Here is a 25,449-nt window from a genome sequence, read left to right on the forward strand (position 1 = left end):
AAGGCTCTGTTTTCCCTCCAACACAAGATGCCTTGTCAGGGCTTTTCAAAGACTGGTCAAGGACTCTTGCCCTCCCTGTATTGCTTCTGCAGGTTGTGGGCTTGCGTCATTCAGTACTTCTTGAGAGTCGATTCACGCATTCATCTCCTTTCACAATCATGAGGAAGAACTGAGTAAAGGAGATCCTCGGGTTAGGTAGGGTATATACATCTGTATGTGTTCTTCCCTTTCCCCCTCCTTGTACTGTGACGTACAGGTTCAATACTGTACTAATCAGCATCTGGGTCAGCCTACTACATCCAGTTGTTTCTCCTGATAATGTCAAGCCAGAGGCTGGAGACATCTTCCAAGTGTTAAAAACATGGGCTTGTCTCAGAGCTGACTGGGACGATGGGTGGCTCTCTTGCCGTTGGTGACAGAGCAAGCTGGCGATGGGAACCCCAGTTACCCTGGCTGCTTGTCAGGCCAGGAGGGACCGACGTGGGGAGCTCAGAAATGCGGCTGGAAGGACACCATTCAGCTGCAAGCCGGGGCAGAGTATAGCTTTCATTGCAGTGTTGTTTTGTTTTGCTTTGGGATGTGGTTGTCCTACAAAGGGGCTGGCTTTTGCCATGGCTTGGCTGGAGGGCTGAGGTACTGACACACTGGATCCTGTCTGAAGCAGCTTTTTGACCAAAAGGTTTAGACAGAGAGACTAAGTTATGAAGAACAGGAATGGGTCACTAGTGAATAGGGAAGGGCCACCGTTGGGAGCAATGGGTTGCTACTTCCCTCACAATTTGCATTTATACACTGTCTTTATTTCTGCTTCTGAGCTAGAAATCTAGGAAGGTGGTTAGTGAGTTGAAACATGGGAAATCAAATACTTGAGTATTTGGAATGGCAGAGGAAAAAGCGAGGGCTGGGTGGTGCAACAGGAATATCCTCTCAGATCATGAACTTCTGTTTGAGTCACTGGAGATTTTCAAGGTGATGGGGGGTTCCTTATTAAATAATTATAGGTGCACTGCTTTTATAGAAAACAAAATTGAATAAGAGAAGCAGGCAGCGCATCAGCCTTCTCAGCGATGGGCTGTTTACAATAGAGTGGTTGGCAGTGCTTGCAGGACTCCCATTGAGATGAATGTGGTATGTAAAATTACATATCTGAGGGCAGTGATTCATTATTTACTCAAAGCATATGAGATACTGTGAAAAATTAAATGGAAGATGAACATAGAATGATGCAAATCTCAGTAGCAAATCCGGCTGTAGTGTTTGGGACTCTCTTAACTGCCTTCACACTTCCATAGGTATGTCCTCTGCTTTGCCAGCCATAGGACAGTCTGTGCAGCAATGTCTTCTGGCATATGTTTCTATTGTCTGCTTATTTCCACCCAAATTCTTTATTTATATACATTGTTTCTAATCTTCCACGTCTTCAGAAAGAAGCAGCTGAATCCCTTGAAGTATAGTTGTTTGGTCCTCAGGTCTAAGAGGGTCTTTCGAGGATTGTGAAAGTCTCCTGTCCCCCAGACTAGAATCTTTGCAGTGTTGGCCTAACAGCAGCGACAGAACATGACCGGAATTACGGTGGCCGCTTTGCAATGATCTGTAGATAAAGCAACTGTGCTTTGTCAGCTCAAAAAAATTGGAGAAAATGGTATATTTTCCTGAAGCAAAGGGAGATCTTGCTTTTAGTTAATCCAGCTCAGCAGGAGGAGGAAGCTTGGTTCAATGCTGCATCACGCAAAGTTGGCCGAGTTCTGGTTGCAGACAGTGGTGACGATGGAAGGTGCTGAAGCTATGGCACAAGATAATTTGTATACATTTCAAGATGAGTTACAGAGTGCTAGAAGTTAAGAGAAGATGCAGCTTGAAGTTGAACTTTACATGATGCAAGTGAAAGAAAACCCTCACCCCTGTTTCTTACCTCAATTTAATTTTTGCAGAGAAGCTTTTCTGAGAGTACAAAACAAGAAGTTTGGGGGATGGCAGCTCTATGCAACTACATCAAACATCCTAATGTTGAATAATAACAGCAATCTGTCATACAAACATATCAAAATAATTGGCTGTGCTTCATTGGTAATGTTGATCAGACTGCATGGCAGTACCTTCTGTCACCAAAATGATTTACAGTAAGTGTGCAGATGTTATTTACAGTGCCCTACTAATTCTTCTTGAATGAGGGACTGTATTTCTTCTTTCACATGGTAATCTTAGCTCCTTTTAAAGTGAGCTCTCCTCACTCTCCACTTCCACTTATTTGGAACAAATAAGTAGTTAATTAAAATGTCTGGTGCTATAGCACTGATTGAAGTTCCATATTAGCAAAATTTTGGCTGAGCTTGGTAGGAATGAAGGGAAATGCTCCTACTCTCAGAAGAGGTGTGTTACGGTCTTTCACAAAACTTACTGAACACAAAGTTTTTCCTTAATGGTATATTCTTACCTAAGTCTGCGGTAGTTCTTTTCTACTTCCATTCTAACAATCTAGCCAAATCCTTTACTTGCTAAATAATAATTTGTATGAAATGACCACAGTGTTTTTAGGGTTTTTTCCTAGTTAATCCATTAAAAACAATTTTACATTGCAATAGACTGCATTCGGGTACCAGTTTTAGTGTTAGACTGTCACATTCAAAAAACTACCTGATTGAAAGCTGCGGTTTCAAATTTCATTTGCATTACATGCACAAAAAAGTTGGAAAGAGTTAAAGTGTCTGGGGAATAAAAGTACTGACTTCACATAAAATATCTTGAAGTGTAACAGTGGTTCTTCAGGTTTACGTGAAGAAAGTATTAAATAACTGTCTTCTTTCACTTAGTAATAATATAATTTGAGTGGAAAAACAGTTATTGCTTTAAATCTGCTGCAAAACCATTTCCACTGTGGGTCTCCAATGTGATTCATTCAAATGAAAAAATAAGCGAGTTGCATACTTCCTCTGTTGTGGTATTTTTATTTTTACTCGATACAGCATGTAATTCTAGCGTGTTTAGTGTTTGAATTTCCAAAGGAAGCAAAAGCTTCTATGATGGCTAAAATGGGGATGCAGAATAGATGACGATTGCTACTTTCTATGCTAACTTATTTTTTTCTGTAAAAATCAAGGTGAAGAAATTAAGTATTTAAAGAATTTTAATATAGGAAAAACACAGATGTTCATGCATGGCTATGTCTTCAAAAATTGTGGAGGAGAGGTAGACATTTGCCTTAAGCACTTGTTTATCCTATTAGGATTATGGCTACGTTAGTTGCCTGTATCATGATGGTTCTTGTTGCTATATAGACTACCTCTTGAATGCTTATTCACTTATTTTCCCAGTGCATGCTAGAAGTATTAATTCATTGCACACTTGCAGGACTGAGATGAAGAGAGACCAGAACTTGCAGGACTGAGATGGAGAGAGGCCAAAATCAAAGCCTAACACCCACAGAAGCTAGGAACCATTTAGTCCCTGAACATGACTGTGGGGCTGTGCACTGATGGCTTGCCCAGATCATGAAGGTTCCCATGGCAGCATCAGTGGCTGAACCTTTAGTTGATGAACGTTGTCTCCGTGCCTTGATCGCAAGACAATTTCTTTCTGATTCTTTTGCATGTGGATTATAAAACTGAAGACTGGCAAAGAGATGACTAATCTGCAATGAATAGTAAAAGTAGGGCATTGTCTCCAGATGCCATGGGTGGACAACTAGTAATTAGGCAGACATGGAATGAAAGGTGTAGGGGGGGTTTTTGCTTGTTTAAGGGAAAACTGTTAAGTGTCTGAATGTACTGGAATCTGTTGACGTTTAGAATATGATCTGCAGCTTGAAAAGTAAAGCCTTTCAACACAAATAATTTTTGTGGTCCAATTCAGGCACAGGACTGCCATCCCATTATGTAAGGAAAAGCAGAATGAGTTCCTGCAAAAAGGAGAGCAGCTCTAATGCCTTCTGTCAGTAGAGAAAGGCTGCTTTGTATATACCACAAATTTTGCTTGTCCATGGGCTTTACTTTTATGTTTTCTCTCTCTGGATGCTAGGGATTTTGAAACATGAGTTTAAAGAAAGATTGGGAAAGAGAGAGTGTTACTGGGCATTGCATGGACTAGGAATATGTACTTATGTAACTCCTACATGCAAAGGGGGATATGGCTGCATGAAAGAGACTTTGGTAAATATCAGGAGAAACACCTAGCAGGATCTGTTGTGGTGTGGTACAGTTTTCTGCTGGAAAGAAGCAAAACCTCCAAGGCCTGAAAAATCTTTCAATTAAGCTGAACACAACACTTGAGAGTGTACTTGAGAAAAACTTTCTCTTTAGAAAGATGGACAGGATGACTGAAAAGGTTAGTTTAATCTCCGTGTTTTATCATCCAATTAGTGTATTAACTGCCTTCTCACAGCAAATCCAGCCCTGGAAAACATTTAGAAAGTGTTTTCTTTGCAAATGTCCTCATACCTTCAGAAATGTCTGACAAATCTTTAACAGAATGGGTTAAAGGGCAGTCACTAAGGTTCATTGTTGCTTAAAACTGTTTTGCAGGGAGAGGCTTTTGACTGGTAGAGTAAGGTCTGGCATTGATTTGCTCATAGGGCTGTTATGTGCCTGCTCAGTGCAGACATAATCTGCCTAGCTGTGAATTAGGTCGTCGGGAAACCTACCTAGCTATGAACTAGCTAGTTGGCCTCCCAAGAGCAGTGGCAGTATTTAGATCTGTTTGGACTGTAAAACCCACCAGAGAAGACAGAGGCTTTCAGGTAGAGCCTAGGCTGAGCTTTGTTGCCCACTAAAGCTTGGTTAGGTCCACTCTGGTTTGCAATCACAGCATTGACTCTACGATAGAGGCATAACTGTTGTCTGCAAACCCAGCTGGAAAAGAGCCAAATATTCTGAAAAGTTCAGAATTTGGGGAGTATGTATCTGCACATCTTGCTATCTCCACGTGGATCCACTTCAGAATTACAGCTCAGGCAAGGCTCAGTCAAAATAATCAATATGTGTGGAAGACTTGCATGAGCTAAAAAAAAATTTAAAAATATGCACATATAGCCCTACTGAGCTTCTGATGTCTCTTCTCACAGCTTTTTGAAGCTGTAAGCTTTTTTTAGATCTCTGATCAAAATGCACAAGCAGGTCTTTATATCTTTTTTTCTTTTCCATCTAATAGCAGTAGTTTAAAATAGAAAATGGGTAGAATGAAGGAAAGCAGAAAAGGAGAAGCTTCCAGATGTGATTATGTGTTAGAATAGGGCGTTATGGAAATTTTATATTGTGCCTTACTGTCCTAAGTATTGGTATCAGTGAATGTTAGGTCAGGTTCACACAGCAATCAAGTTAGCCTGTATAACTGATGGGAAGCTCAAAGCACAGCGGGATACTCCTGAGCCGTATGCTTTGTCTAGGCAGCAGTCAACAGTCAACGAAATGGCTTGTCTTGCATCCTTGCATGTTCCAGATACTGTTAGGCCAGTCTGCCCTCGAGTATGCACCAAGCTCCTTTTGACACTTGCACACTTCATATTTTAGTGCAATATGTAACTCTGCTTTTTTGCTGCATTCAGTTCCTGCAAACCAGTTACAGCTCTTAGCACAAATGGCTGTGGCTTGCATTTTGAATTACGAATGTGCCCTGTTTCATTGCTTTTTGTCAACAACAGGTGCATGAGGCCAAATTCTGCTCTCGGTGATGTTGGAGAAGATCATGGGATCTGATCTTTCACATAGATGTCTGTTCAGGGTAATTCACTTAAGGCATACACTACAGCATTAATAGATATCAGACTGGGACCCCTGCTTACTGGAGATGGACATATATCCCTTAAAATACAAGCTATCCAGTGGACTGTGATTGATCACAGCTCACAGGACAGTTAGTGGAGTGGATTCTGAACAGACCCTGTTGGAACAAGAAGATTACTGTACAGTGCATTTTGTAATGTCTGTATGTATTACACTGTGTTAGCTTACCTTGCCAGGGACCATAGATATCCGTAAGGAGAGCTAGAAGTGACACTGGTAGACTTCAGAAATCACTGTCGCTATATGAAGCAAAGGAGTATCCTCCTAGGAGAGACCAAATGTATACCAGTGCAAAATTTCTTATTGCAAAGCTCTGTATTGCTTGCAGAGTCATTGCTGTTAGTTGGCTACGCATTATTTATTTTGTTTGATGTAATGTTTGTCACCTGTTCAAAGCTTGAAGCATTTAACATGTGCAATGGAAATATTTTCAGTACAGTAACCTGGATATTCTGATATCTAATTGAACAGTCCCCTGAGTGGTTGTTTATATATCATGTAGAAAAGCAGGAGGGGGAGAAGGATGTACAGCCCAATCGCAAGGTGTTCTCTGTTTCTAAACCTGCAACCTCTGCCTATTGAAAAAGCAGGCCTTGAAGTATACCTGGAAGATAAAACTGGTTTCCAGCTTACCAAGCAATCAAGTGCTCTCAGACCTAAACAATGGATGTTTGTTCAGCAACCTCACATTTCAATTCAGAGTAATTGAAGCCCTCCACAAATCAAAAATGCAGCAACTGTGTGAATATGATGTGTGACCTTTTATTATTCAAGAATCTACCTCAGTTATGCGGAAATATAGTAAATATCCTGAATTTCACTTGGAAATGTGTTCGTACTCAGTGGAACACTTGCCAGTGATGAAGTCAGAACTGCTCTGCTGGGCAGTGGTTTAATTCTCCTGAGCTTTCCCTTATGTCTGTCAAAATGTCAGCATGTCAATTACTTGTGTTCATTGCTCCCAGATGGTTTGGTGATCTGTGATGGAAAAGAATTGTGAAGCTGGTTGGTGGTTGTTGCTGCTGTTGTTGTTATTGTTGTTGTTAATAATAATAATAATAATAATAATAATAATAATAATACTTTCAGTGCTGTTAGCTTTGCAGTATCACTTGTTGAAATACAGAACAATTTAATTTAATTTTCTTTTGAATTTGGGAAATCTGTTTCCATTGGTCTACATGACGATTAGGCATTTGCAAAATCTAGTCAGTCTTTATAATTCTTGGACCCATAAAGTGCAGTGCAGTACACAACACTATAGTTAAATAAATAGCAATGCACCCTTTGACTCTGGCACCCTTTAAAAAGTTGGTACTTCTGACATGAGAATGTGTTGAAGCATGGGATAGGAACTTTCCTCCAATTACTTCCCAAAAGCAACATCTCTTTTATGTGTTAATCTTCTGCCTGTAGTTAACATGGAGTATGTATGGTTAACAACAAATATTAACTTCACTCTGCATTACTGTTTCCGGTATCCTATAAATATACAAGCAGGATGTAGACCTGGTGTAGCAGTGCTGGGAGATACCCAGTTTTCAGCAATGCAAACCTGCTGCCTTTCTCAGGCACCAGCACATACTGGAAATATTATATAATCCTCCTGTCCCAGATGATCTGCCTAGAGAAAGCAAAGGAAACATCCATAAATTTGAAGTGGCCATTCCCTTCATAGAGAAGGAGAAATATGACTGGAAAGAAAGTTGCAAAACTGAAGGAGGAAGAGGGACCAGGCATATCATTTAAAATGCTGAACACAGAAGCTGACCTGAATTGGTCTAAGGATACATATAGTCTAGTATTCTCCTTTTGATTTATATGAAATTATTCTGAAACTATGGGGTATTCTAGACAATGAATAAACTCCCCCTACATAAAGTTTCTTCTATTCCTTGTGACATACAGCTCTTACGCTGAGGCTGAGAGGTTTTAGAAACTGTCAGACAGAACAATAACAAGGAAAAAAAAAAAGAGTATTATCTAGTCACATCAAACTAAAGGCAGCCAGCTGTTCTTAAGAAAACTAACAGCCAGTGGGAGGTAATCAGTGACTTTCCTGAAGGATCAGTCTTGGGACTAAACTTGCTATTTTCATTAATACCCCAATACCAAAAAGAAAAATGAGGTACTGAATTGTACTGATAGCGCAAATCTTGGAGTTTTATCCACAATAGGAGGATATTTCTCTTTTCAGTTTGCTGTCTTTAGGTAATCAAAATCTTCGAATACCTTTGTGCTCATCTTGTACATTAGACAGAGTTGTGTAAGAAAGTACCTTTTTTTGTGAGCATAGTACACATTTGGGGCCTGGTCTCAATTAATTCTGTCCAGTGATTGATACCTGAGATGCAGCTCCACTTTCACAGTCCAAATTCTTTTCAGATCAATTACATATCTCTGAAACTAAGGACGTACTGGTAGATACTAGCTAAGGAACAAGAATTCTCTCACATAAAGCCTGTCTGAATGCAAGAGAGAGAGAGAGACTAGCTGTACTGGTCATATATATTTAAATAAGCTTACTGATTAGAAATGCCTTGCAGGGAATTTTATACCATCCAGATTAACGTCTCTTTTGCTATTTTCTACGTGTTTTTCGCAGTCACAGTGCTCTTGGGTCCCTAGGTTGCTGGCAAAGGTTCATATTAAGATAGTGTTTAGGATGGCTAAAATTTCCCAGCCCAAATCCTTGAAAACACCCCAGTATAAGCCTTGCTGTTTTCTCCTTGTTTTTCTTACCTTGAGATGAATCTTAAGAATTGGCAATCAGTCTGGAAACTGAAGTTGATTCAAATACAGTGTCTGCTTATTAACTTCAGTTGTCTAGCGTGTCCGTCATCCTATGTGATAAAAAGCAAAAGCTGTTATCCTGAAGCCCTTTTAATGTAAAAAAAAAAACCAAAACAAAACAAAACAAAAACTGAAACAAAACCCTCTTTTGTTACTGTGCATAAAGTGTTGTGGGATTTGAAATTCAGATAGCCTCTCTCATTCCCTCCCACCTGATAAAAGCTACCTCAAATGGTTGAATTGCAAGGAATACTGCATGCCCTATTTCTTGAGCTTTGTGGGTCATAGGATATGTGGTTGGGGCAGCTTTTCTGTTTCCTGCTTGATTTCAGGAGAGTGCTTGACTCTTATTTGCATTGTCATTGGTGCAAGTGCCAAAGATAGTATTAGTTTTAATATGTGTTTAAGTGTAGTTAGAGCATTTTAGAAATTATACAGTTCAAAGTGCATCCAGGTCAGCAAAAAAGACTCTCATTGACATGACTGGGCAGTGACTCGTGCTGTCTACAATCAGTGGCATGTGCTTCCCTTCTGTCAGAGACTGGTGGTATTCCAGCACTCTGATTTCCCTTATACGAGCTACCTCGTATCTTCATATATAAATGCACACAGAGTAGCAATTCCTGTTTCCAGGTTACCGTCCAAGAAAAGCAAGGTACCGTAATCACTCCTATCAGTAGGTTAGGATCCAAAGGGCCTAATCAGCTTAGTAGACAAAAGCTTTTCACAGTACTGATTACAGAGGGAGCCTGACCATCAGTTAAAACTCCTCTCTCTGAACCTTTGTTTTTCAGAGAAGGAAGGGCACATAAGGGAAATTTCAGAGAAGATCCAAAAATAGCAGGTGGCTGTCACTGCTGTGCTGTGCTCAGTTTTAATCATCAGCTTGGAGAAATAACGTCTGGGTTGCACAGGGATGTACAAATGTACGTCTATTGTTTAAATGCCAGAAATGGTATGGAGAGATACGGGTTGTATATATGAGACTGCAGCTCCTGACAGACCTTTCTACCTCAGTTTTCTCACGCAAAGCTCTTACCTTTCCACTTGGTTATTTAAAAGTTTTAAAAGACATTAGTGGTCTTCTGGTAAAGGTGTTGCAATGACATATATTTTATTGCACTTTTTGACCTGTGGGTGAGTATTTAAGATGTTTGCTTTCATTCATCAAACTTAATAAAATGAGAAGAATTTGCACCAGTACAGATAAATACTGGGAATTTATCCAGCAAATGGAATGTTAACTGTGCTGTTTGGGTTTTGTTTGTTTCTTTTAAATTTGTGAGTGTTTTTTCCTTGGGTTTGGTTTCTTAGATTTAGAAACATATGGTTTCCTGCTTTTCAGTTTGTTATAGGTGGCAAAGAAGGCATGTTGGCTTTCTATAGTATTGGTCAAATACCAACCAAACAGACTCGTATTTTGTTCATTTTAAGTAATTGCCATGATTTCATGAACAATAGACTTTTCTTTTGAAAGGGGGCAACGTAATTAATGCAGAAGAACGCTTTCATTGCTGCTATCTCAACTTCAAATATATTGTATAAAAAAGCCATCCTCCACCAGAAGCCACATGCTGCCTCATTAAAAACAAAACCAGCAAACATTTTATTTACTTTGAAAAAGACTCTATCAAAATAGAAATAGGGGAAGGGAGGAGAGACTGCAGCTGTTGCAGTCAAAGTTTCAACTACAGAGGTCGTCTTTTTTTTTTAACACTTGTCAAATTTGACAAGTTCATGTAGCTTTTGGTTTGCGCAGGTGTGCATATGTTTACATATATTTACTGGTTTTGTTTCATGCCACCAGATAGTATGCCACCAGTTTAATTGTTTAATGAATCAAGTGGTGTTATATAAGGTTAGAAGTGATGGTCAAAACCGAACATTCTTGGTTTGTTTTTCACTAATAGGGCTTTCACTTGAGTGTGGATTTCAGTTATTTGGCTTCCAGTGCATATGCTCCAACGTGATTAATAAATTCTTTTAGTTAATCTGAATGGCAGCACCACTTAATGTGCAATTGGACGAGTCAAAACATCATCCACCCCAGAACTGAGGGCCAAGCAATCTGTACAGTATTAGCTTTGCGCTGATGCCAAGCAGTCAGCCAAATTTGAGTCCAAAAACTGAAAGAAAATGCATTTCGCTTAATTATGTATTTTTGGCTATTTAAATATCCAAAATCATTTCACCAATTACACATATTTGTTTTGTTCTCTACTACAAAAATCAAAAGGCAATTCATGCAATTAAGCTGATCAAAAGAGAAGCTGTTCCAATACTTGTTTTTCAACAGTATTTGAAACTCCCAAAAGAAATCAGTGAACTTAACTGCTTTGCTTTCCATACTTGCATCCTACTCCCAAAATGCAAAAGGATTCAATTCACTAATTTTCTGCCAGTTTGTAATTCATAGACATATAACAGCTCTGTGGTTTTGGTGCCATCTTACTACATCAGTCTCTAGTAACTTACAGCCTGTAGGAAATCTATGCAGCTTTTAAGCCTATCAGTAGCTCAAGCTAGATATTCTTGTTCTGTCTTTCTCCAATCCTGTCTCTTTAAATGTTTTCAGAAACCTCATGTGACATTCTAGCCTGCTCCATCTTTATCCCATGCCAGACTTGATTTCCACTCTGAGAGAGTTGGTTTGGATCATCTGTGAAATACTGGGCCAACAATAAAGATGACCACTGTCTGGGTGACTGCCATCTCTGCAAGAAATGTTTCCCAAACTAGGGGTTTTTTTATTTCCGATACTGATTGAATGCTCTGCTCTCACAACACCACCTTCCTACTATAGGCAAGGTGGTAGAACATAATGTCTGTCATCTGTTAAACTTGTTTTATTATGCATCAACATGTTTATCTTCTTTGCTAGGCCTGGTCCAAGACCCACAGTGAGACCTTGTGGTCCCTTTCTATTCATTGTCTAGAGCAGCACTTTCCTTGGATCCGTGTATGCTTTTTCCTACAGTTGTTTATCAGTATCAAATGCATTGAGTCCAATTCAGAGTGTAAATACTTGTTTGCCTATTTGGGTATGAAAATGTTTGGGGGTTGAAAACATTCAAGTGACTGCAGCTAGTATATGAAGAACGTGGAGGTTTGGGGTTATTCTTTGAGTGGGCAAAAGTGGAAGAGGATACCAGAGGGGCGAAATGACCGAAATTCCCTGGGCCAGAAATTTACATTAAAAAGAAGAGAGAACTAGGAACCCTCTACCTCCTTGCTGCTAATTGACCTCTTCAGGCTCTTTGAGGTGGAAATATTGCATGCCAATATAGTGCAAGTAAGGAAAATGTATGTTAGGGAAGTCTAGAGCACATGATGCATGAGAAAAGGCTGAGGGAAACTGGTTTGTTCAGCGTCCAGAAGAAAAGGTGAATGGGAGATCATATTGCTGTCTTCAACTTCCTAATGGGAGGGCAGAGAAGAGACAGAACCAGACTCTTCTTTAAGGTAAGCAGGGGTAGGAAAAGAAGCAACAACCACAATTTGCAATACAGGAGATCCCAGTTTGACACTGGGAAAGAAAATTTCACACAAGAGTGGTCAAGCACTGGAAGAGGTTGCCCAGAGAAGTTGTGGAGTCTTCATCCTGGGAGATACTCAACCTAGACTGGAAAGGGACTTCAGCAACCTGAGCAAATCTAACCTACTTGGAGCAAGAGATTGGACCAGATGACTTTGAAAAGTCCTTTCCAACTGAAATAGTTCTGTGTACCTATAGCTCTTACTCAGTTGGTCTGTGAGGTTATTGGGATTGATTGGGTGCATTACTGTTTGGGCAGGTGAGAGGGCAGCTGAGGTCTAGGGGAAGGAGAATGTTTAGAAATATCATTTAATTTATATAGGTTCCCTAAACTTTATTTGTCTGTCCTGTGGTTTTGAGAGTCTCTGTAAGTTGTCTTCCTTCTTCTCTTTTAACTTGAGGATATATGGTTGTCCTGTGTCTGCCATTAACACCATACATAAGTGCATCTGTGTTGAGATTGATACCTCAAAATTGAGCCTCAGTACAACAGGAATTGTTAAAAGACTGAACTGGACGTCACTGGTGCACTCAGTGAGCACAGCCAGACACAGGCTTCAAAAGATAGACTGAAATGGCTTGCCGTAGGAGGGTCTTGGAGATAGAGTACAAATTAGGATATTTTATGCATTCTGTCCTCATTATATTCTCATGCCTAGAAAGATTAGAGAAAGAACAAACATGACTTTCTTTTAATAAGAGATTAATAAGGACATGGGGGAATGGACACCTACACACTGCTATCTTCAAACACACATGCTGTGATGCATAGTATTTCTAAAAATGGGAGAGATGCTGAGATGTTCAGATTGACATTTCAGTGCCTGTCTGATTTCAGTGTCTGTCTGAAATATAGGGTTCAATAATCCTATTGCATTTGTCTGGCACACTCCTCCTTCTTTAGCAATGTGCCTCCCATAACTGCTATAATAAGACAGAACAGCCAAAGCCTAATTCTGTGTGCCTCATCCTATCATTCAGCAAAGTTACATCGTCATCAGATGCAATCTATTGTTTTCTTTCCTGCTGTGTGGTATTGATTTTTCTAACCTTTCCTAATGTTAAATTTGTTGGGCTTTTTAACTTTCTTACCAAAGGTTAATGTTATTAAGTTGAGCAGGTATCTATAAAAATAAAAGTGTTATTGCCTATCTTGCAATTGTTATACTGTCATTAAACCCTGGCTGCATCGGAAAGCTCTGTCTTCAAGGTTTTTGTCATTCGGGAATAATATGGTGAAGGTTAACAAGAACAGCATTTGAATTGTCATCCAATTGTGTGGTATAAAATATTGGATTTGATATGTCAGGAGCAACAGATTTATCTAAAACTCTCTTACCATCAGTGAACATGAACTGCACAGATATTAATTCCAGCGAGGCTGTAAAGAGGATGCAGGAACATGCAAGTGCTGCTGCCTGTCCACTTCCCCAGTACAGTCTAACCATGCCAGTCTCTTTGCCATTGTGTCAGAAGGAGCAGTTCTGAATCTCTGCCAATTCCAGAATTGGTTATCTGCTTGATGTGGAAGGAGAATGAGAAATCACAGTGTAATTTGAAGGAAGTGGTGGCTTTAATGGTAGCACTCTGTCAAAATTTCTCAGTATGATCTACAGCAGTACTTGTATGAAGTGTCAAAGGTGCAGACAGTGAGTAAATAGTTTCAGGATACCACTGTTAAGCCAAGGTTCGTTTTTAGTTACTGCTGCCACAGTACCCTCTTGGTATCAGTATCACGGGTACAGTGACCTGCCTTTAATGAATTGTGCATTTGACATCCTGTTTACACATTTAGATTGCATCTCTGTGACATGTATTTGAGGCCTTTTATTCTGAATATGGGCAAAAGACAGTAGCAGGTCTGAACGTAGGATGTCTATGTGTGGTGCATCACGGCTTTCTTCTGGAGCTGTGGTAGATGACCTACGGTGCTCTCCAGCCACCATGCTGATGTTATCTTGCCTTGGTGGTACCTTGTAGTTGCTCTGAAATATTTTTCTTATCAAAGAACATCCTGAGAAGCTAGGCGAGGTTAGTTCTTAAGTGAAATGTTTTTAATAGTAGAAAGCACAAAATAATAAAATAATTTGAGCTGTTGTAGATCACCACTTAAAAAAAGAAAAAAACACAGACAATTTGGTCTTCCCTGGGTGGAAAGCAGAATTGCAGCCTACCTGCAGCTGCCAAAACCTGACTGTCCAAGGAGGAGATCAGGCTTGTTAGTGACTGCAGGAAGGAGTATTTCAAAGTGCTGGAGGAGAGCGGGGGTTAAATCTTTTATTTATAAATTGGTACCTATAAACCACTTACTTCTGCCAGCGCTGTGAAGCCAAGGAATGGTCCTGGCAAAAGATAAAAGACCTTCCTTCTCTACTGCTAGTTTAAGAACTGGTAACTCGGGTTCTGTCTCTTCCCCCATGCTCAGCAGTACCTGTCCCTTCCATTGATTTAGTCTTCATCTGTCACGTTCTCGTGCTGTTCAAAGGCTGATTGTGAAAGACTGGGGAGGTTCTGTCTGTTCACAGTTTCTCACAGCTTGGTCTCTCTTGCCACTATCAATGCTGATAATGAGACTGTCTGAGAGCACCCCGTTCTTAGTGAATGAGACATCTTTTCATTTAGAGTGGTTTTGAGTAACAAATTACCTTCAGTAATTTTCAGATCCAACTGTGAGCTTTCTTGGTGGGCCTGAACATCCCTATACCTTTCTTGGGCTCCCTTGGTGTCTCTGGCTGGCATTGCACAACTCACATGTTCATTACAGACTCCAGATGGCTTGCGTCCCTTCTCCCCCTGCCAATTTTATGTTTTGGCCTTTCCTGGTGAAGAGTGGAGACATGGCAGCTCTTCAAATTGTATGACGCTTAGCACTGAGTCCAGGCTCCAGCTGCATTTTCCCTAGCCTCTTCGTGGTGGCAGCAGCATTGCTTCACCTCACTGGGCCTGTTATTACTACTTGAAAAGGTATTTAGAGCAATAACAGGTATCAGAAAGGCTACCGCTTTTGACCAGGTTTCCTTTCAGAAGTTTTTGAGGAGGGAAGAGAAGACGTATATAAAAAGCATGCCGTTATCTCCTCCCGTATCTCTTCCACTTCATCCAAATCCCCTACTGCATGATGGTTTTGTTTGGTTTTATATGCATTCTGGCTGTGCGGGGAAGCATTTCGGTGATAATGTATGTCTTCCTATTGGATGCTCATTATTTTGTTGGCTGCAATCCACTAAACTCCATCCATGCACACTGATCTGGGAAATTTTGTCTTCTGTGCCTTTATTTTTACCACTAAGGTAGAAGCAACTTTAACGTTTGGGGTTTTTTTCTGATGTAACAAAATAATGTACTTTATACACACAGGCACACGTACAAAGATTCTGTAGTCTGTATACTTTTCTATTATCAGTTGTTATTGTGTATAGCAGAAACATAAAATCTGTCAGATAAAGACAAAGCTAGGAGGCTTTTAAGGGGACCTTGAAGTGGTAGGAGAGGGAACCTCTAAATCCATTGTGTATTGTTCTTAATTTATGCTGCTGTATTGGGTATTTTGTATCCTTGAAACCTCTTTGAATAGTGACGTTATGTGGTAGATATACTCCACTTTTCCTTACTCAGCTTTTTATCAGAGGCTTAGGAATTGCTTTAGCTCTCAATTAAGAAATCTGAACCCATGCTCTTCTCCACTTTAACATGCTGTCATCCATATTACCCCACTGCAAGGAAATTGTTGTATCACTGCAAATTAACTAGTACTGTGCGCTGGTGCCAGGAACCTTGAACACTTTTGTATGCTTACATTTATACACATTTGAATATATGTAACAGAAACGTAGTAACTGTAGCACCAGAGAGGACAGTCATTTTCCTGGAACCTGATCCTGAAAGTTACTGGTGACCCAGGGTTAACTATACCAGAACTTGTCAATCCAGCAGAGCCTAGTAGAACATGCTTATCTAAACTCACAAATGTACTCGATGGGTTTTGAATATCTACTCCTGTGCCTATCAAACTGCTGTTTCATAATAATTTGTTCCGCTGGGACCTACAGTCTTTGGGCTCTGCAAGAATAATAGTATTTTACTTAATTCTGCATCTCCATGCAGAGTCTTTAAGAGTTCTTGACTGCAGTTAATTTCACCAAAGACAGCATTAGTTCTCAAAATTGAAAGATGACTGACATATTTTTTTTTTCTCTCTGTTTTGCTGCTTCACTAGGGATGTGAGTTAATTGAGACCATGGATCAGGACCTCACAGATTTCACCAAGTGCCTGCAGATACTCCAGAAGAAGATAGAGAAGAACAGCCTCCAGGTAAAGGCAACACATCTTTTGTCTCTGGTTCTTAGTAATTACTCTTCCTCTCAATGTATTTAGTTTATGTTTTAAGTTTGCACTGAAATGAAACAATATTTTCTGTAGCCTTGCCATTCTGCAGTTTTGCCACAATTTACTGCACACCTTGTAAGCATTGATGCTTTTGCTAAAAGGAATTACGCAGTGTGTCAATGAACAAGCATTGGCTTTCTTAAATGGCAGCTTGTATTGATCTCTGTTAATGAACTACCCAAAGTGCAGAAGAGCTGTTGTGGCTGATGTTCAAAGCAAGAGTCCAACTTCGGCATGTAAATATATTTTCAAGTCTTGGCATGCTCAGCCTTGATGTTCATCTCCTTCCTCCACTCCCAAAGGTGAGATAGGAGGGGGAATCTTATCCTGCCAATATTATGTATGGTAAGCAATACCTCCTTCTGCAAAAGGTTCCCCTGGAATCAAAGGGAACCTTTGCAGAGCAAGCAGTGCACTAAACTTAAAAGGAACCATATGGAGTTGTCAGCTGCTCATTTCATTGGAAAGGCAAAGGAGGCAACATTCCCCCTCCCCTTCCACAGTTCGGTTTTGGAGGCCCACTTGTTTCATCTCTCTGAGATGCAACGTTAAAATTCCTTGGAAATTTCCAACATGATGAGTCGATGGCAGATGTGCTCTTGGGATTGCTGCCCTTTCCTCCCCATGGAGCAGTCATTCGTAAGGGCTGAGCTCTCTCTTCGGCTCTATACGTATGGGTGAAAGGAATTGAGAGGAAACAGCTGCTGCATCCTCTTACCAACAGTGAGGGCAAGAGTCATGTAAGAAAATGAAAACAACAGCACAAGATGTAAGGAGATGTGTAAACCTCTTTTCCCATTTTCATTGTAGCAGGGTAGGAAAGTTGCCTGACTTTCTGAGATCACTGTAATCCAGCAAAGCAGAAAGAGATGGAAATGCCAATACCACTCCCTCTTTTTTCTCTCCTCACTCCAGGCTGATAAATAATTAACCAGGTTTTGCTTAAGCTATTTGGAAATGTCTTGATCTTCTAAAGGAAATATATGTCCATGGGACGTTTCAGAGTGCTGTTGCACAAAACCCATCTGCAGTTGTGTCTCCTCTTGCTGCCCTCAATACATACTGTTGTTCATCAGGTTTTTTTCCCCATCAGTATAGACAGAGATGGGAGGGTTTCTCCGTACACTTCTCTTGTCTGTTTGGCTGTGAGCCAGGAAACTCTTATATGATAGCTTATATTTTTCCCCCTATAATTTATCATCACAAGAGCACAGAGGGCTGTCTTGCCATCTAGGACACGAATGATAATAAGTGCCATCAGAACAGATGAGCCACCTATGCCTAGGATTTGTTTTGACTTTGGCAAGTAAGGTGCTTCCCTCTTAACAGAATTACCCGTAGAATGAAGAACTCAAGTGTTTCCTGGATTCGGTTCGTTATCAAATCCCAGCTATTGCTATAGAGGGATTTTTTTTAAGCTATCACAAGAGGTTTTATAATGAATAATCAATGTGTGGTTAAAATAAGAGCAATGGGAACATGACAGCTACAGATGTGTTTCAACAATAAGTAGCCTATTTGTAAAACTTTGAATTCTTTGATCACTCTCCTAGGTAAAACCCTGTTAAGTTGGCTAAAGGATACTGCATTGTAATCCTTGATGATATTTGTAAAGTACAAGACAGACTGTAATTGCAGTAATTGTGTAGACTTCATGCCAATGCACTAAACCTAAGATTTCAGTTCAGTTATATTTTCATGCTGTTACATGTAAGATGTGCTTTAAATACAGTCTGAGTTTTTCAGAGGTGCAAGAAGTAACACAGATATGTTTTCTAAAACTAAGTACCATGTTCATTAAATCCTAGCTGCTTCTTGCTTGCAGTGTCTGTTACATAAAACATAGTAAGATGCTATCAGCGGATTCATGCATGCTACCTAAAGCATGCATTTCTATTTTTGGTCTTCTGCATTTTCTGACATAAGGAGTTTCAAGAAGTCGTTGATTCAACTTAGGCAAATAATACATGAAACTTAAGCAAATGGAACCCAAAACTGTATCACAACTGTATACATTACTAGTTTGGGTTCCAATTTGCCCCTTGTTCAGAAGTGTTAGGTGTAATTTGTTAGTAGGAGGCTTGGTGAGTCTTCTGTATGTCCTGATAATGCAGTGCTTAGCTTGATGCCTGGTCCCCCAGTAACACAGAGATTCTGACCATTTGCAACATATACTGGCCTCAGTCCATGGATGCAACCACTTGGCTCCGCTGAAACTCTAGCCTCTTTAAATACCTAAATTTGCATTTAATTTCATCATCTTTATGGGTAACATTATGGCATTAAAAATGTCAAGTGGTAAAGAAACAGACTGTTCAAGCCATATATCTAAAATCTTTTGAGAAGAATGCATATTTCTTCAGAGAAGAAAGCTGCCATTGAATTCTATGGTCACCTGGGAAGTACATGCAGCTGAGAAGAAAGGAAGGTCCAGGGTCTGAAAACTAGAAATGGATAGAGAAGGGGTTCTTCATCTGCATTTGCATTTTTGGCCTGAAGTACAAATTTGCATGTCACAATGTGGGGTTTTTTCCTTCTGGAAAAAAGATTATGAAAGCTTTCCTTTTAACTGAGAGTATTAACTACATGGAATGTGTCTTCCTGGTTCCGGGAAAAATATGTATGTCTCCAGCTTTGATTTTTACCCACTCTGTTTGGCTTATCCTGAGCACTTGTCAAAGAGGAATATGACAAAGAGAAACTACAAATCTGTTTCCCCGTGATTTATAGTTGAAGTTACTAAACAAGCAAAGTATCTCTTTAGTATTTAAAAAAAAAAATTGATAACACAGTCATGTTGTGTTTGCTGCTCTTTCTGGGTAGCAATATGTTAAGCTAAGAAATTAATTACATTCAATGTATACCATGGATCCACAATCCTGTGACATAGTTTGTCTGGATGAAATTTGACTGTGAGGAGCTGAGATATTTGAAACAGATGTTCCTCTGTTGGTTAGAGAATAAGTTATCATTTATCTGCTATACTGAACGTTTAAAATTTCTACTCTGATCTGTCAGTCACCTCTACGGAAGTTCTATGTCAAGGAGGTTTTTGAGCTCACGTGAACATATGGGGGCAATATTTTGTTCCAAAGGAATTAAGTTTGTGTAATTTACTTTCCATGTCTCTGCACATCCATCTTCCTCCTTCTCTTCCTTCCTGCTCACCCAAATAGCTTTTGAGCAGATAACTTTTAAGTAGGGGAATAAAGTGCTGAAAGATAATCATGTCAAACAGCTAGCTTTCTCAGAGGTCACCTGAGTGGGAGTGAAGGTGAGATAGACACTCAGTTTCCCTGCTAGAGAGAATGCTGCAAAGATAGAATTTTACTGGTTGTTGGAGAATTCAGTTTGAGAAGAGGCCTTAGAAATGCCTTTACCACAAGGAAAGATGCAATTGGAGTTGACCGTCAACTGAGACACATATCTGGGAGAAGAAACACCCTGTTAGTTCTTTAACTTCTTGTTCAGTATAAACTGCAGTAAGTCTGTCTTCTAAAATAGTTAGCCAAATTCATAACTGCTTTTTCCTTATGTCTCAAATGAAAACTTTTAGAATAGTTTCTGAATCCTCAGCGTCATTCATTTCCGGTTTACATTGTATATTTTGATTTCATAGCCAAGTCATGCAGAAAGCAGCATTGGGGTCATTTTGTGATATCTAAGACACCTAATTATATGTATTTATAATTACATACTGCAGTGAATGTTAGAACAAGCAGTACCCTTTATACGTGCAAGCTAGAATCAGTCTTAATTTTCCCTCTCCACAGCCCTAATTCATTTGTGAATTGCATTGTATTGGATGGGTGAAGCAGTGAAGTACCACCAACAGAATCGTGACTCCTGAAGTTTCTTTCCAACCTAAAGGTTGTTAGATATTTCTCTTTCTCTTTCTGCATGACTGTGAGTATGCATGCACAAACATGCACGTGCATGTATGTATATAAAAGCACAAATTTCCTGGCAGTATACCTTCCTGGCCCTATGTGATGCTTTTTTAATGTCTTAATAACTCTGTCTTTATTTCTGCCATGTGTTTCTTTTACGTTGTTTATGGTCTATTGAACACTTAGGTGTGCACATTTTGCTTTACTGCTTTAATCACAATTTTATCCATTCTGTGGTTATGTGAGTACTTTCCTTTCTACATTACAAGAACTTCAAGTAAACTTATTTACAGTAATTTCTGTCTGGTACTACTTTCTGTTCTTAATTTTCTGTCATGTAACACAAGCTGTTTCAGGAAACCAATTGAACTGGCAAAACGATAGGCATACTTACAATATCTCTTATTTAGAGATCAACAGATCTTTCATTAAAAGTGAACACGATTATCTTCAATTTGCAAGTCAGAAAGCAGAAGTACAGAAGCAACTTGTCCAGTCTCTCAGCATACTAGTGGTACAGCTGGGGATGATCCTCCAATTCCCAATCTTCATCATGTGCTATTTCCATAGCAGTGTCCCTGTCACAGGCAGCTCATAGCAGCTCACACCAGTGAGAAGTGGAAGTGTGTTTATCAATTACGCAGCTCCAAGAAAAATCCTCATAATGTAAAGATAAATTTAAGCCATTATCTTCATCTCAGAGCTACAAACTCTGCTTTCTTTAACTGTTTCATCTAAAATACCATTTAGTCTTAAAACTAAGCTCTGGGACTTTTCATTCAACTTTATTATCTTTTCTGCTTAAAAAAAGTTAAAGCAGCTCATTTGGTTATATGGTCTTAAGATATAAAAAATGAATTTTATTGAAACCTACATGCCTTTTAGTGGTTTAATGTTAGTGTGTTTAAATTGATAAAAGCATCAGTGTCAATATGAAAAAATGAAAAAATCCAAACCAACTCTTCCTAAAAACCCGTTGCAGTAAAGGGATACTATACTAACATTTCCATCTTAAAATTACACTTTAGGGGTTCAATCTGTCAGTAGTCTAGGATATTACTTCTTTTAAGTGAATGCAAGCATTCTTCTCTTTGCCCTTTTAAAGAAAGTGTCAAATCAGTCCACTTTCTTTTCTGTTGAAGGAGGCAAAACTAAATATAATGTTAGTGAAGTCCTGTGTTTATAGTGCTGAAGCGAAAACAATGAAGCGATGATGTTCATGTACCACTTCCAGCTATGCAGTGTTCAAACAGCTTATTAAGCACTCTCTGGTTTGTCTTTACATGAAGAAAATAGACCCTGAAGGAAAACAGAAAATACTCTAAAATGAAAATCAGAAAATACTTTAAAAGAGAATAATTTTTTACATAAAGAGCGGTCCGATGTAGAAGAGGTATAGTTATTGCAAGTACCAGGTTCTGTTTGGGTTAGCATTGGTTTTGGCTATCAGTTGAGCTTATTCATGATGACATGACATTTTTGTAACAGTAAATATGTCAGCTTCAGTTCCTGACTGAATCATAATTCTGCTGTTCACATTAGTAGTTGGTAATCTCATGCCAGATCACTACTTGTTTTCATTTCTGAAGACTTTTGGGGACCCAGAACAGTAGTGGGAATAGCTTTTAAAGGAAAGCCTAGGAATAAGGACAGGCCATTACCAGGATTTGGGAACAGGGAACTAACTAAATACCATGAACAGGGGAGAGGCAGTCTGGAAGATACCAAAGCTGGCATGGAGCTGGAGTGTGAAGCTTTTACAAGGACCCTGAAGTTTGTGGCTCTATCTCCAAATTCCATATAGAAGGCAGGGCTAAGAATGAACCTGTTCAGTTTTGGTGGCACTGTTGATTTTTTCTTCTTAATGCCTCACAGGAGGAGAATAGAAAATGCAAATGAGATGTATTTTAGGGGAAGTTAAATAAGTGTAATGAAAAGGTTTCTATACTGTCAAGTACTGTATCAAAAGTTTTTCATGAGTTATTAATAGTAATCCTCTTCATAAACCTTTCCTGTCAGAAAGAAACAAATGGATCTAAAGTGTTTCCTGTTAATTCCCACTTCTAAAATGTAGAATTTCATAATACCTTTCAACAGGAGTAAATCCCTTCTATAGGGTGTACAGACTATCCTTGAGTGCCGACTGTTGTGACTCTTAAGGTCCAAATCCACCTTCCAGGAACACAGTATGTAACCCATCTTTCCTACTGCTGAATTATTTTAAGGCTTCCCATTGTAAAGGTATGGCAAAGTACATTTCTTGTAATACAGGATATCAGAACTTGCCAGTTCCCAAAGAGAAACACCCTAATTTCATGTGAAGGAAGCAGGCTGTCTACCTGTTTCACTATAGGTGTGGGCATCAAGACACACCGAATATCTTTGTGTTAGAATAATTTCATGCAAAATGGGTGCGTGCAAGAACACAGTGCATCCCCTACTGAGAAATTCTCTTATGTAATCCTTTTATACTCTACTGGGGCTTGTATTTGGTCTATGAAGGTAATGTAAAGAAAAAAGGCAGAAGCAGAGTGGGATTTCTGGAGAATGCATTGATTTTTGTATGTTTGTTTAAAAAAGAGTAACTGCATATCAAGCTTTGGGGAGGGGAAGAACAAGGGGAAAAAATACCATTTGTTTAGGCAGTTCAAGGGATGGGAGAGATCAAGGATATGCTCCTTAACAAGACTGTGGAAGCTAATAAGGAAGCCAGCTACTGTTCTCTCAACTTAGTCAAAGGCTAAATATATTTGAAACAGAAAATGTGAGGTTACTACAAGTGATTTACTGTTCCCTTTGTAACCACCAATTTTGTCCTGTTTGTAACTATTTTTGATAGGAGAGGTGATTCTCCTCCCCCCTCCAGCCACTTCTGCTTTACAGGAGCACAGCTTTGGCCTTGTTGAAGTTCATACGATTGGCCTCAGCCCGTCGATCCAGCCTGTCCAGATCTCTTTGTAGAGCCTCCCTACCCTCAAGCAGATCGACCCTGCCTCCCAACTTGGTGTCATCTGCAAACTTGCTGAGGGTGCACTCAATCCCCTCGTCCAAATCATTGATAAAGATATTAAACAGAACAGGGCCCAACACCAAGCCCTGGGGAACACCACTTGTGACCCGCTGCCAACTGGATTTCACCCGATTCACCACAACTCTCTGGGCTTGTCCATCCAGCCAGTTTTTCACCCAGCGAAGAGTACACTTGTCCAAGCCATGAGACGCCAGCTTCTCAAGGAGTATGCCATGAGAAACAGTGTCAAAGGCCTTGCTGAAGTCAAGGAAGATAACATCCACAGCCTTTCCCTCATCCACTAGGTGGGTCACCTGGTCATAGAAGGAGATCAGGTTGGTCAAGCAGGACCTGCCTTTCGTAAACCCATGCTGACTGGGCCTGATCCCCTGCTTGTCCCGGACTTGCCATGCAAGTGCTCTCAAGACAAACTGTTCCATAATCTTCCCCGGTACCGAGGTCAGGCTGACAGGCCTGTAGTTCCCCGGATCCTCCGTCTGACCCTTCTCGTAAATGGGAGTCACATTGGCAAGCCTCCAGTCCTCTGGAACCTCCCCTGTTGACCAGGATTGCTGATAGATGATGGAGAGTGGCTTGGCAAGCACCTCTGCCAGTTCCCTCAGTACTCTTGGATGGATCCCATCAGGTCCCATAGATTTGTGAGTGTCCAGATGGCGTAGTAGGTCACTAACTATTTCCTTCTGGATTAAGGGGGGTACGTTGTGCTCTTCATCCTTACCTTCCAGCTCAAGGGGTGGAGTATCCTGAGGATAACTGGTCTCCCTATTAAAGACTGAGGATAAGAAGACATTAAGTACCTCGGCCTTTTCCTCATCTCTGGTTGCTACATTCCCTTCCGTATCTGTTAAAGGATAGATATTCTCCTTGGGATTCTTTTTACTGTTAACATATTTGTAAAAACATTTCTTGTTGTCCCTTACAATAGTGGCCAGATTTAGTTCTAGCTGAGCTTTTGCCTTACTAATTTTCTCTCTGTATGATCTAACAAGATCCCTGTACTCCTCCCAAGTTGCCTGCCCTTTCCTCCAGAGATGATAAACTCTCCTTTTTTTCTTGAGTCCTAGCAAAAGCTCCCCGTTCAGCCAGGCCGGTCGTTTTCCTCGGCCTGGTCTCTTCTGTCAGGTGGCTGGAGATAGGACGAGAGGAAATGGCCTCAAGTTGAGGCTAGGGAGATTTAGGTTAGATATTAGGAAAATTTTTTTTACTGAGAGGGTTGTCAGACATTGGAATAGGCTGCCCAGGGAAGTGGTTGAGTTACCATCCCTGGGGGTATTCAAAAAGCGAGTAGACGGGGTACTTCAGGACATGGTTTAGTGGGCATGGTTGATGGTTGGACTCGATGATCTTGAAGGTCTTTTCCAACCTAAATGATTCTATGATTCTGTGATTCTATGATTCTAACTGCCTCCATGCTGGGAAAGTGGTCAGGCTACACTGACATACCACTATTCACAAAAGACTGTCGTACTTGCATTGTCAGAGTCTTGGAGGTGGATATTGTAGCAGGAAATCTTGAACAGCCATAGGTTTTAACACAAGGAATTTCTCTGCAGTTCAAGGACTCAGTTTGTTGCCTGAGATTTTAATAAATAACTTGGTTTATTTTTTTTCTGCTCGACACATGAATACTGTGGTGTTATGAAATCTCCTGTAATTTATGAGTATTTTTATGAAATTCTGTTTAGTTAATGGCATATAAGTTTATCTTTATAATTAAGCATATCAAGAAAATTGTTCTGGTACAGCAAATTTTAACTGCAGATTCTAATAGGACATTTTTCACATCTCAAATTTGATTTCTTCCTACTAAATGGAGATGCTTGTCAAGAATAAATGACAGGGTTTTGGCTATTGGTGAGATAGTTTCATAAAAACCTTTAGCAGTTTTCTATATCCATGAGTGTAGAAACACTGGCTTTAGAGAGAACAGTTTCATAACTTCATAAACTGCAATGATCTGGTCCTTCAAGCAGTAGGTGAGTCAACAAATTAACCTTTTTCTGTGGCTTCTTTTTTTATCCTGTTCAAGGAAACTTATT

The 25,449-nt window shown here is 39.9% G+C and overlaps 1 protein-coding gene across 6 annotated transcripts in view; it reads left to right on the forward strand.

The window, feature by feature from the left end:
• The window catches only part of TPK1 (thiamin pyrophosphokinase 1), a 336,418-nt gene that overhangs the window by 179,777 nt on the left and 131,192 nt on the right, over positions 1-25,449 (forward strand). For 5 of the 6 annotated variants that reach the window (XR_003922631.1, XM_030008413.2, XM_030008415.2 and 2 more), the window contains one exon: positions 16,319-16,414. Coding sequence is in view for 5 of the 6 variants with exons in the window: in XM_030008413.2 (XP_029864273.1) it covers positions 16,319-16,414 (96 nt within the window). In the remaining variant the exon portion in view is untranslated. Of the gene's footprint in view, positions 1-11,947; positions 12,030-16,318; positions 16,415-25,449 lie in introns of those variants that run through there. The other variant, XM_030008417.2, reaches the window with a different exon arrangement.

The sequence above is a fragment of the Aquila chrysaetos genome, chromosome 3 (assembly GCF_900496995.4).
Source record: "Aquila chrysaetos chrysaetos chromosome 3, bAquChr1.4, whole genome shotgun sequence".
NCBI lineage: Eukaryota > Metazoa > Chordata > Aves > Accipitriformes > Accipitridae > Aquila > Aquila chrysaetos.